The sequence below is a fragment of the Poecilia reticulata genome, linkage group LG5 (genome assembly GCF_000633615.1).
Source record: "Poecilia reticulata strain Guanapo linkage group LG5, Guppy_female_1.0+MT, whole genome shotgun sequence".
Taxonomy (NCBI): Eukaryota; Metazoa; Chordata; class Actinopteri; order Cyprinodontiformes; family Poeciliidae; genus Poecilia; species Poecilia reticulata.
Window position 1 is genome coordinate 17,465,506 of NC_024335.1, and position 13,511 is coordinate 17,479,016.

General features: G+C 44.7%; 1 protein-coding gene across 3 annotated transcripts in view; it reads left to right on the plus strand.

The window, feature by feature from the left end:
* Positions 1 to 13,289, plus strand: part of prickle2b (prickle homolog 2b) — a 105,351-nt gene extending 92,062 nt beyond the window's left edge. For all 3 annotated transcript variants that reach the window (XM_008409547.2, XM_008409542.2, XM_008409543.1), the window contains 6 exons: positions 2,731 to 2,844; positions 4,439 to 4,576; positions 6,127 to 6,330; positions 7,553 to 7,739; positions 8,736 to 9,590; positions 10,890 to 13,289. In XM_008409547.2, coding sequence (XP_008407769.1) covers positions 2,731 to 2,844; positions 4,439 to 4,576; positions 6,127 to 6,330; positions 7,553 to 7,739; positions 8,736 to 9,590; positions 10,890 to 11,824 — 2,433 coding nt within the window. In that variant the 3' untranslated portion in view covers positions 11,825 to 13,289. The remainder of the gene's footprint in view (positions 1 to 2,730; positions 2,845 to 4,438; positions 4,577 to 6,126; positions 6,331 to 7,552; positions 7,740 to 8,735; positions 9,591 to 10,889) is intronic.
* The last annotated feature ends 222 nt before the right edge of the window (positions 13,290 to 13,511 follow it).

Consider the following 13,511-nt stretch of genomic DNA (forward strand, 5'->3'; position numbering starts at 1 on the left):
CGGTGAAAGTGTTAAATGACTTGAAACGATAGATGATGCCTAAATTCTGAGAAGCGAACGACTGCTAGCCAAAAGGTAGTAATTTGATTATCCTCCTGCTCAGTTTTTGGTTTCCTTTTGGTTTTTGGCCTTGACGAAACCCACCGTCATTTAGCCATCTATAAGGTTTGCACTTCTGCTACGAATACCCAATTTGTCTCGCCACGAGTCGCTGTGGCGAGTTGTGATTTTTCTGACCAGAGCTGCGTCGCACCCAAGCCCACTGAGGAACGCCAGAGCTGCTCCCTGAACGTGTCAGGCTGTTAGCAGCAATAGAAACCAGCTGTGACGAGCGATCTCCCCTGTCACCCCTTTTTAACCCAAAGTCCTACCATTAAGCCGGGAAAAACACTCCTCTCGGTTCAGCTGAAACGTCTGCCCCGTCTTGAGCTTCGTCTGCTTCTGATTACAGTTATTATCGCAAGCCGCTTCTCCTGGTTCTCGCTGTATTTCTGCATGTCTGTGTGTGCGTGTGTGTATCTATCTTTTGATCTTCCCCCCCCTGGGGCAGTGAGCCTTTCACCTCCCGATTCTAACCCTGCTGTTGTTGGAGGCATGTTTTGTAATTTATCATCAGCCATCAGCTCTGTGTGTGTGTGTGTGCGTGTGTGTGCGTGTACGTACAGTACATAGACTTCAGTCAGTCTTTTATGGACTGTATTCCAACAAACACAAGGGGACGCCAACCAAATCAGAGCAGGAAGAATCAGGTTGCGCCCCAAACAAGAGCTGTGAAATCATCCCAACCCAAACTCGCTTTGATAAGGCGGCTTTACTGGAACACCGGTTGCCACTGCCACCAATCAGGTTTTCTTAATACCCCCGACTTTACAGTTCAGCTTGAAGACACATTTTTAAGGTTTTATTCTTCCAAACTGTCTCTTGTTCTTCTCTGTTTTTGGTCTCAGTCTTTAAACCTTCCTTGCGGTTTTGCTCCTCCCCCCTGTGCTGACCTTTGTGGCACCCCAGCCCTGCAGATACAGTGTAATAAAGAAAGGGGCTGTGATAAATAACAAGGAGATGACACCCATTGTGTGCCGCGGAAATGTGAGGAATGCAATTTGGAACTATCCAGATTAGCATTAATCTGTGGCAGCACATACCGCGTTCATTTAGGTTAATCACTGCTTTGGTCGTACGAGTGTCTGTCTGCTTTGTCTGTTTTTGTGTGTGTGTGTGTGTGTGTGTGTAAGTGTTTTGACAGCTCAGTGATACATTCCCATGTCAATGTGCAGGACGGAGGAGTGGGGTTCCATTAACTGGTGGACTATAAATCAAAGTGATTTCTTAACTGCGTGTGTGTGCGTGCGTGTGTGTTGATGGCTTGCTCTGGTAAAACTTAACCCCATCGTTGTTTTTTCAGTTGTTTTTTTTCTATTTATATAATAATCTACACAGTTTGTGCAATAATTAATAAACTTTATAAATTAGAAGATTCATCTTGAGCATTCAGAGTTTGAGAGATGTACCGCTGAATCAGTCAGACATCCGTTTCCAAAGTGGGTCAATTTTTATCACAACAAATATTGTTGTGATAATATTTGTTAGGCATCAGACATATTTGAAAAAATATATCAGCCTCTTTCTATATTTTACTCTTCACCAGTTTCTTTCAGTGTAATCAGAAGGTTAAACGTAAAATAATTGGAAATCAGGTTCGACCAGCAAAACCCTGATCTGTTCATCTTTAAAGATCATTTTTGATCGTTTCTAAGGCAAAACAACTGAGAAATAGAGATGTACCAACTAATGGACCTGAATTCAGAATCGACCAATTATATATTTTTTATCCTTTGTTCATTATGTAAATGCGTCAAAACCAGGAATTTGCATCACTTCCCATCTATAAACACATCAACCAACCCCTTGTAAGTTCTCCATTTTCTGTTTAAGTCCACAGTCTATATCAAACCTGAAGCACATTTTTCTCTTTTTGGCTTAGGCAAAAATCTGAATCGGTCAAAATCGTAATCTGTTTTCGTAATTAATTCTGTATATCCAGTCGGGAAAAGCTTGACCTGCTTAATGACTTGAACAATTTACAGACAAATATGGAAAAGCACCAACTAATTGGCTAAAGATCAGATCATGATTTGCTTTTTTTCTTGACTCACCGGTTTCACCTCAAATAGAGCGAGTATTGACTAGAAAAAGCCTAATCAGCAGATCTCTGTCTGCAGTAGTAAAAGGAACATTTTTAACCGTAATAATTAGAATACAGAAGAGGCAAGAGATTTGAACTTTCCATTTTCACCAGAACTACGAACTTCCACTGTTTTAAAGCCATAAACACTTAAACCAACAACATTTACTTTCAGGCATTTTTTTTTTTGGACTTTCATCAAAATCAGCTAAAGGTTTTGGAGATTTGCCTCAATGTAAAAGAAAAAGGGATAATCTTCTGATTCTTATATTTTCTGCTAAACTCTACAACCTGTATCAAAGTCAAGACAGCAATTTTTTCCTTATGTGGTTTTAGGTCAGACCTAAAAACACAGTAAACAAAAAACATTTTTATGCCATTTTACAAAGAATACAAATACATTTTACGTAACAGAAGGTTACAGATTGAATGCTAATCAAACGATGTTTTAATTCTGTTCAATTTAGCCCTATATGTCATCACTTCAGCAGTTTCTCAGATGGTTCACGCGCTGCAGGAGCTTTAATCCCGTGTTTGTTGTTCGGCAGGTTCATCACTACTACAGCTCCCTGCCCGAGGACAAGGTGCCCTACGTGAACAGCCCAGGAGAGAAGTACCGCATCAAGCAGCTGCTCCACCAGCTCCCGCCTCACGACAATGAGGTGAGAGTCCGGACCGACCCGCTTAACCCCCCACCCCCCTCTCCCGTCCATCCATCTACGTCTCCCTCCCCCACCGATCCCCACTTCGGGCAATTATGGAGATAAGAGGGGAGCGGAGGGGAGACAGGCAGGAGAAATGGGAGGTGAGGGGGGGGGGCTGTCTCGTTAATGGACGTGAAAGAGCCGGAGCGATGTTTGTAGCCACTTATTGAGATTTGTTACATTAATAAATCATAACCACGGGCCGTCCTGAGAGGCAGCTCCGTAGGAGATCGGCATGCTCCGCCTTAATTGCTTTTGCTTTTCTTTTCTCCACATGTTTTAGCGCCGCCGGCTTGCATCGAAGTGGCTGAAAATCTGACTGGCAAAATAAACAAACGTGCTCAAAATGCTCACAAGTGTGCAATAGCTACTCTGATTTCAGAGGCCCCAAAGCGGCTCGACTCCGACAGTGACTATTTTTGTCCAATCAAGCATTGAACAAGACGCACAAAAAACACGATGGTTGAGCTTTTTGATGCCCTCGATTTTGCTCTACGGACAGAAAACGGATATCAGTGTCTGGTTGGACTAACACTAACCCCCTTCATCACTGAACTCGGCTTTACCTCCAGTACTGGTTTGTGGGTGTAAAGAAAGTGCATTCATTAGTATGAAGTGTAATTTTATAGACTTAGATTTTTTAAATCTTTTTTTTGAAGTGATGCTTTGTAAAAAGTTGTCAGTAAAATATTTATCTCAAATGCACAGCAAAAAAGAAAAAAACATCGGTTGAAAATGAGAACTTAATGACATGTAAAATTGCATGGAACCATGCAGGCGGGTAAACGGGAAGATCAGGTTGCAAATGATAAAAATCCAGCTTTAATACAGAGGCAGAGGTGGACAATCACAATGAAATCAGAGAAACTAATTAAGTGTTTCTCAGCTGTTTTCAGCTGAGGCAGAAAACAGGCGAAGGCGAATTTGGGTGATGGGGAACAGCTGACAAACACAGGAGGAAAACCGAGACTAAAGGAAACTACAGCTAGAAGAGGAACAGGTCTGACAATAATCTTAAGAGAAGTAAATGCAATGTGCAAGGAACAAGACGCAAAAATAGGCTAAAAAAACCAAAAATACAATGGAATGAATTGATATGTCCAGGTCTTTGTGACAATAATAAATGCAGGAAATGGAATAGAAAATGTCAAAACCTAAGTGGATGTAAATGAACAACATAAAATACCAATTATGGAACAAATCCAAAACCCGAACACTACAGGATCGTGACACTTCAGATGATGCTTTGATTTCATGACATTCTTTACGCCTCACAACCATTTGGAAAGATCCAACATGGATGGGGGGTTGAAGTGGACATACTGATGCCGTGGTTCAGTAGGGGGGAAGTAATAATCCTGCAATCAGGACACTGAGGTCTGCAACTTTGAATTAATACGTTCAGATTGTTTTCGAAGATGGACAGAATCCTTTACCAACAATTTAACTGTTATAACTACGACTTTTAGCACATTATGTTATTCTTCTTTTGTCAACCTTGACCTCTACAGAACAGTGTGCTGATGATACGATGTGTCATGTTTGTGTCCAGGTACGCTACTGCAACAGCCTGGACGACGAGGAGAAGCGAGAGCTCAAGCTCTTCAGCAACCAACGGAAACGGGAGAACCTGGGCCGCGGCAACGTGCGTCCGTTCCCCGTCACGATGATGGGGGCCATCTGCGAGCAGGTGCACAATTTTTTTATTATTATTTTGTTTGTTTTTTTGTTTTTTTTTTACCCTCAAAGGCATAATTCTTTGACCGTGAGGCTCGTTTTCGCCTCTGAGTGGCGTGACGAGATGGGATTGAGCGCGACGCGGCCCAAATGCATCATGTGGCCCGTGGAACGAAAGCTATGAGTCGTGCCGCCGACACATGGAGCGGTCTGCTGGCGTTTCAGCTCCCGTGATGTATAGGACAGCTGCTTCGCGTTGACACGTGAAGGCCAGAGACACAACATTTGTCTGGCTTTTCCAACGACGCCCTGACCTTTCCTGCCGCAGAAGTGTGTCTTGAGTTTTTTTCTCTCTGCCATCCTGGCCTTCCAACCCTGCTCTTGTGATTTAAAATCTGAGCGTGACGTATTGTCTCTGAGAGCGAGGTCAGTGTTAAAACATCCGTGTTATTTCTCTGTGGTACCCAGTGTGCTGTGAAATGGTCGATATATCGCTTATACGTTCCCCTTTAGCATCCTTATGGGACTAGTGAGTGTAATGGAGCATTCCTTTAACAACAAACCTGCACAGTTTAGCATCGACTGTGCGGAGAGCAGGTTGAACTGAAGTGCATGGTTGGCTCTTGTCCATTTAGCTCGCACGAATCAAACCACATATCCAGTAAAAGAATTGGTAGAACATCCGTCATAATTTCTTGGTTTTTAATTTGTGTCCCTCTTTTGGCCTCCCAGCAGCAGACTTTGTGTTAGCTAGAACTTGCAGTGCTGTGGAAAATGATTTTCCCCTTTGTAGATTTTTATGGGTGGACTTATTGGTTCAAAGAGTGCTTGAGCTACCAAGGATTGAGAACAGCAAAGTAACTTTGGACTTTAACTGGTCCGTTGCAACACTTTTCCTTTTCAGCCATTCGGCATTGCATTTACTGCTGGGTGAGCTGAGAGGCCGAAGTCGTCTTATTTGAATCTAGAAACTCTGTTTCACGTGATAAAAACACAACACAGTTGACAAAGAAAACCAAAACAAAATATGTGACACTACAGCAGCAGGATGTAGAGTAACAAAAACGCTCAGCCAGAACAAAATGTATTTGTTTTTCAGTTGTTTCTAATCAAAGGCAACTCTAAACAGGTGGGGGTTTTACTCTAGATTTAAAGGAACTTAGTGTTTTGGTTGGTTTTTCAGTTTTCTGGAAGTTTGTCCCAAATTACAGGAGCTTAAAAGCTGAATGCTGCTTCTCCTCGTTTGGTTCCGATTCTGCAAAGCATCTCTACTCGGGGTTTCCGATATCCGCTACTTCATTCAGAAACGTTACAACATTCTGCTTGGAAAGAAAAGGTCTTGCTCTGGGATCCTTACCAAACAAGCCGTGCGTGTTCTCTCTAGTTTTAACTTTTTTTAATTTTTAACTTTTCCTTGCACAGTGAGGGCGTGTGGTCCTGGACGTAGTTAATGAATTTTACAAAACCATTGAAAATTGCGCATCTCTAAATAAATAAATTTGCTGGGACGTTCTGGTTGTGGATTTAAATCCAACAATAGTTTTTTGTTTTCTTTTTTGGCAGTGTGGAGGCCAGATAAACGGCGGCGACATCGCTGTGTTCACATCTCGAGCCGGCCACGGTGTGTGTTGGCACCCCGCCTGCTTCGTGTGCAGCACGTGCAAGGAGCTCCTGGTGGACCTCATCTACTTCTACCAGGACGGGAAGATCTACTGCGGCCGGCACCACGCCGAGAGACTGAAGCCGCGCTGCACGGCCTGCGACGAGGTAGACGCACGGAGACACAACTACGTGGCTGCAGACAGACAACCGTTTATCAGTGGTGGACAAAGTAAAAGTATTAATGCTCATGGTCAAATCTTACTCAACTACGAGTAAAAGTTCACAGGTCGAAAGTTTACTACAATTGAAGTACTCTTTTGAAATATACTTTGGTATTTAAAAGGAAAAAAAAATTTTGAACATCGATACATTGCTGTGCTGTTTTCTGAGTGTTTTCACAGAACCTCGTAACTTGTTGGAACCGCCTGATGTTGTTGGTGACAAATGTAAAACCACTCTGCTACAAAAAAATAAATAAATAATCAACACCGCCTGTAAAAACCTCAGCAAAAACACGCAATAAAAAAATGACAGCTATTATCATTATTTCTTATCATCTGAAACGTCCCCAACACCCCGAAAGGAAAAGAAAAGCAGGAGAGTAACGCTGGTAGCTTCAGGTGACGCCACGCTTAACATAAAGGCTTACAAACTCTGAGCTCAGATGTGGCCGTGGGTGGCGCCGGTTCTGTCTCCATTGCCGAGTTTTGTTGAAAGCAGCGGACTGCTAAGCTTTAATGAACCAAAAGAAACGAGTAATGACAACCTTCCTAGATGAGTAGTGGAGTTGAAAGCCCTCCATGCTGTCTTTGAAATGTAGTGGAGTGAAAGTCATAAATTCCCAAAAGAAAAACACTCGAGTTATTATAAGTCAAAAATTTGACTTATAATAAATGCAGTTCTTGAGTAAATGTACTTTGCGAAGGTCCGCCACCGCTGCCTATAAACGGTTACAGATGTAACCGTGTCTGAAAGCCTATTTATAAAGCATCTGCGTACAGCTGTCTGTTGCTAACAGGCTTTCCTGTTTTAATGGGGTCATCTTACAGTAGCCTGATCTCCTGAACATTAACGGTAAATTACTTACTGTACAAATGGGAACAGGGACACTGCAGCACTTAAGAGGCACCCCCGACGGTTTCATCAACAGTTCAATTAAAAGCAAATGTACCACCTAGCTTGCACCAAGTCCCCACTCAAATTAGCCTCCTACTCAAGTCAGACACAAAGAGGGATGATCTCAGAGTTTGAAGCAGCAGTGGTAAAGCGGAGCATTTAGAGAAGGAGAGAGAGAGAGAGGGAGGGAGGCAAGCAGAGTTTCTGTGTTGTCGTTCAGCACTGAGTAATAACCCGGGCCGCAATCAACCATTATCTCTCCTTTCCTCAGATCATCTTTGCGGACGAGTGCACCGAGGCAGAGGGCCGCCACTGGCACATGAAGCACTTCTGCTGCTTTGAGTGTGAAACGGTCCTGGGCGGCCAGCGGTACATCATGAAGGAGGGACGGCCCTACTGCTGCTCCTGCTTCGAGTCGCTCTACGCCGAGTACTGCGACTCGTGTGGGGAGCACATCGGTATGCCGCTTCTGCACAGGTTTTCAACACTTTCTTAATGGAACGGCGTCAGCCGCGGGAAGGCATTTGGGGCCAATTGTGCTGCCGCGGTTAAGTTCAAGGGCCTGGGTGGAAGAGGAATGAGAAAGTAGTCAAAAGGAAACTTTTAGGAGTCATTCAAACAGCCTGAATCTTAGTGAAGAAATAATATTTTGAAGACCGAGGAGCACAATCAGCCAGGTCAGGGAGGAAGTTGTAGAGAAGGAGACTCCTAAGTGTCACTTTTAGGTTTTTGTTGGTCAAGAGCGAGCTCCACTTGTGTCACGTTTCAGAGGTAAAAAGAAAAAGTGTGGATTTGCGAGATCTGGCAGCGACTTGACTTTAAAGCGTTGCAACTGTCATGGCAGCAAAAGGCTGTATCTAAACATCAGTGATGTAATCTGTCGTCTTGCTCTAGAAAATACCTTTTTGGATTTGTAGGTTATGATTTGAGCATGAATTGCTCAGCGAGGCCCTGGATCAAGGCCCGTCTTGTGCGACTGTGGTGCTGTTAGCATTAATGCGATTATCATCAGGCATCACAGGAGTGAGTAAAGCCCATCCTTTTCAGGTGGTTCATTTTAATTATTTAGCAGGCAGGATGCTGTAAAAGTATTTAGCTAAAGAAGTACTGAGCCACCAGAGGCCGCTTTACAACCAGATGGCAATCATTAGCAAATAGCTGTTTTTCTTTCCCCCCACTGGCTGAAAATATTCCGAAAAAGGGGCGTGTTTATGCTGCCCTGGGCAAACTGTAATGAGTTTGCCACACAGCACTTGGCTTTCCACCTCCGGCTCCATTTTCCCAGTCAGAAAACTACTTAAAAATTGGGTTGCTATTCACATAAGTACGCATATTTAAATATTCCATTGAAAAGTCGTTAAAGGCATTTAAATTTGTGGTTGAGGTTAGCGTGTTTGAATGCGTGTGATCTCACACACTCCATCTTTTTTTTTTTTTTTTTTTTTACCGTGCAGGAATCGATCAGGGTCAGATGACGTACGACGGGCAGCACTGGCACGCCACCGAAGGCTGCTTCTGCTGCGCCCGCTGCAAACGCTCCCTGCTCGGTCGGCCTTTCCTGCCCAAGCAGGGGCAGATCTTCTGCTCGCGCTCCTGCAGCTTGGGAGAAGAACCCAATGGTTCGGATTCCTCCGACTCGGCCTTCCAAAGCGCTCGCTCCACCAGGGAGTCCAGGCGCAGCACCAAGACGTCAAAGAGCGGCGGTGGGGCGCCGCCGGAGAGGCACTCTGGCGAGGTGGACCCTCTGTCTTTACAAATGGACCTGCTCAGTCTCTCCAGCCAGACGCCCAGTTTGACTCGCGAGCCGCCCTCCTGGCAGAACCAGGAGCAAGCCGGCTACGGCTACGAGCCGCAACCCGACCCGACAGCCGAGCCCACCCCTCTCCAGATCCTCAGCCAGTGCAACGTAAGGAGCTCCTACAGCGCCACCTCCCCCGGACAGAGTAACCAGCAGCACAATCACAGGATCAGTGAGAACGCTGGTGGGAAGCGGCCCCCCGTCTCCGCCATGAAGGGCCAGTCCTTCAACGAGAGCTGGCTCCAGCCGCCAGCTCCGGAGGAGTACTACCCACCCAAACTGAGGACCCAGAAGAGCATCGCCGAAGTGCAACACAACGGATTTTCCTCGGACAAGCGCTCCATCAGTTTGCACGGGTTTCAGAGGGACAGAGACGGAGGGGCTCAGACGACTGCTCAGGTGGCAAGGAGCAGGAATCCCATTAATGCACTTAGCTTCACAGAACAGCTGACCCCACTGGAGCAGACCCCGAGAGGCTCCATGGAGTCCCTGGCTTTGTCCAATGCTACAGGTGGGTGTGGATTATTCCCTGTTCCGTTACATTTCAATGTTTCAGATTGAACTAAGGGCAGAATTACGTAAAATCTACCTTTGTTTTTTTTTTGTTTTTTTGCCTTAAATTGTATTATAATGTCATCCCCTCATCAAAAACATGCCTGGGGTGTTGCTTTGATTCTTTCACGCATGTTTGAGAAATCCTTTAATCTCCCATGGCAACCATTCAGCTGTGCAAAATGCCTGGGTGGGACGTAGCTCCGCCTTCGAGGCGCTACAGTTTCCAAGCCTCCAAGCTTTCGCCTCACAGAACTCCCCTCTCGATCTAAAGAAGTTCAAGAACAAATAAGAAACAAAAACATTGACGTTATCGAAAATGGAAGCATTCGAGAATGATGGAGAAAACAATGAACCGGGGCAACCCTGTCCTGAAGTGGCCATTTAACCAAAATTACTCTTGGCAACTCATCCAGGAAGTAACAACTAAACCCAGAACAACATTTAAAGCACTGCAGGACTTACTCACCTCAATTAAAGTCAGGGTTCCTGAGTCAACAATAGGAAATTGCCTGGGCAAAAATGGCATCAGGGATTGAATGCTAAGATGCTGAATAAAAGGAAAAGAAGGGCACATCTTACTTAAAAACAAAACCTAAACAAAAGTAAAAACATGGAATATATTCTGTGCTCTTCCATCTGGACCTGAACCGTCACATCATTTCAGTTCATCGACATGATGCAGTCAAACATGGTGGTGGTGGTGTGATGGTCTGGGGCTGGTTTGCTGCTTTAAGACCTGCCCAGTCTGCCATAATTAATGGAACCATGAATGCTGCTTTCACTATCAAAACTTAAAGGAGAATGTCTGGCACAAATATCCAGACAGTCTTCCAAACCCCGCCAGGAAATCCATTTCTCATTGACTCAAAAGAAAAAAAAAAGGAAAATAGGGATTTTGAGGTGGTCTTGGTTTAAATCTAGCTGAGAGGCTGTGGCATAACCCAGACAGGTCACTCCTGGACAAAAACCCTAAAGTGTGGCTAAATAATTCAATTCTTCAAAGAAGAGTGGGTCAAAATTCCTCCACTGCAATGCAAGTAAACCCACCGTCACTTATCACAAATGCTTCATGGGAGCTGTTGCTACAGTTGGTGGTGGCACAACCAGTGAGCTTCAAGTGTCAATTATTTTTTACATCATTCAATATTTATTGAATGATGAGACAAAATCTGTAAGGACACTTTTCACTTCTCTGTATTTTGAGACTTGATTTGCATAATCTGATAACTCTTTATTCTTCCCTGCTCACTCCCAGGTAACTCGGCTGACGGCGGAGGAAAGAGTCGGGACAACCTCTCCCGTTTCTCCATGCCCGACCTGAGCAAAGACTCGGGAATGAATGTGTCAGAGAAAAGCAACATGGACACCCTGAACTCGTCCGTGCAGTTCCGTAGCTCTGAGTCCATTCACAGCCTCAACGCCAGCCAGCCGTACCTGGAGATGAACCCGCCCAGGTCTTCCCAGTACCAGATGCAGTATTGCGACCCCTCAGGAATGAGAGTTAGTGCTGCAGTGACTCATTTACCTCCTGCCTTCACCTACCAGGAGGAGGACAGGATGGTCAGCAGCGCCAACGCCGCGCGCCTGCCGCCCATCAGCGAATGCAGAGTGAGCGGCGTCGGCGTACGGGGAGCAAGCGTCCGGACAGACGCAGCTGAAGACACCCCTCAGAAGCGTCGGCATCACCATCACCGCCAGCGGCGATCCCGCCGCTCTCGGTCTGAAAACGCTCTGAACTTGGTGGCCGATCGCAGGGCGAGACCCCAAGACAGACCCCAGCTGAGCGTGCGGGAAGACTATGATCGCTTCCCACCGCCCAGGAGCGCTGCGAGCCAGTTTGGCCCCGGAGGACGGGGACGATACCAAGCCCAACTCTTCAGGCAGTGCCCCCGGACCACTTCAGACCTTTGTCTGCAGAACCCCGCAGCCAACAGGCGCACTGGATTGAGCCAGTACTCCTGGGACGAGTACTACGACGACGACTGGTGCTCCACTTGCTCTTCATCCTCTGAATCCGAGGACGAGGGCTACTTCCTGGGCGAGCCCATCCCCAGGCCCATTCAGCTGCGCTACATCAACAACCAGGAGATGGTTCACAAGTACAACAATGCAGGAATCGGAGGACCCAACCGCAGCGGGCAGCTGCACATGCGCAAACGCAGGAAAAGCAAGAACTGCATTATTTCTTAACATCCGGACCTTTTCTACGGGACACCTCTTTTTTGTTTAGCTTGGGTACGCTAACGTCCTCTATTGGGAACAAAGAAAAGTTGTGTTTTTGAGTGCGAGTTATCAAATAGTTGAAAGTCGGCAATGAATCAAAGCTGGCAAACCATGGAACGGCAGTAATGTTTGCGTGGTTGTTCATTTTAGTATTTCATATTTCCATGTGCGGTTTTATACGTGTTTATCAAAAGCTGATGTGCAATTTCTCTTAAACATCGTTTTCTTTCTTTGCTGCAAGGAGGAACGTAATATAGTCCGTTTGGTACAGTTTTATGTTTTCAGTCAGTGTGACCTACTAGATATAGGATGGATCTAATGTTCTGCTAAAGTTCATAACCTGTACATAGATAAATGGAGTATTAATTTCACCTAAATTAAAAAAAAAAGTCACTGTACATATGATTGTAAATGTGGGCCCATATTTTTATATTTTGTAAAGACGGAATGAGGTAGATATCTATAATGTAGAGCTGGAGAGTGACAAAAACAACTCATGCATGTGCTGTCTGGCTGACTTGGTGCTGCATTTGGAATAAAGGAGTATTTCAGAACAACACGTTGGTGATTGAGTGTGCAAAATATCTCCACTCTCAGTCCGTGGAACGCGTAAAATGACTGACGTTGTGGCGTGGGGGATGATTGGAGTCACCCTCCACTGGATCGTCAGCTGGTGATGGGTGCAGTCACAGTCCGACACACTCTGCCCATTGTCCTGCTAAGAAACGGGAGATTATTGCATCAACCTCGGTGAGACGAAAAAATGTTAACTAAAGGTCTCAGTTATTAAAACCAGGTGATGTTTTTTTTTTTTTGTTTTTTTTCCTTTTTAAATCTGTTTTTGGGGCAGTCAGACATTCCTTTCGCCTGTATTGGTTTATTGGTTTGTTTTGTTCAGTGACATGCTAATGTAATATTCCTGTCTGTCTGCGCTCTACTTTTAGACCTGGGATTTGAAAGTCCGGTCTTCCTTGGCCGATGTCTTGCAACATTTAGATGCGTGTCTGTTTGGAGACACTTGAATCAAATAACAATACTGTTAGCACATTCTTTAGACTTCATGCTAACACTCTGGTGCGATGCACCAGGGAGATATCTGAAAGTTGAATTATTTTGTGCCCCGTACCAGATTTAGTCGCTCAAGAATGGGATTTTAGCTAACACAAAGTCCTAATCTCAAAATTAGCTAAAATCAGTGACATGCATATGTAATAAAATGACACGGTGCATTTTACCAGTATTAAGTCCCTCATGAATGATGTTCAGATTGCTGCATTATATGTTTTTTGTTTTGTTTTTCCTGGGTTGCAGGGGTTTGGACATGTTTTGTCCCGACAGAAGTTTTCCCAGGGCAGGCCTACTGTACGGTTTTTAATTGTATATTTGACTCTACATGTACAGTCTTCAATAAACTCGTTTGATTTCTGCTGAAGACCTTTTCATGCAACGCCTGCCCTAATGCTAATGTTTCCCCGTTTTCATATGACTTGTTGATGAATTTGTGTGGGACATTTTCACTGCAGACAACATGATTACGAAAAAGTTTTGCTATATAAACGTCATAAATTTTTACGACTAATGCCTAGCTATCCTAGATGCACACAGTCATTGTGAAAGATTGGGTTTTCCCTAAAAAATTGTAGTTTTTCAGATT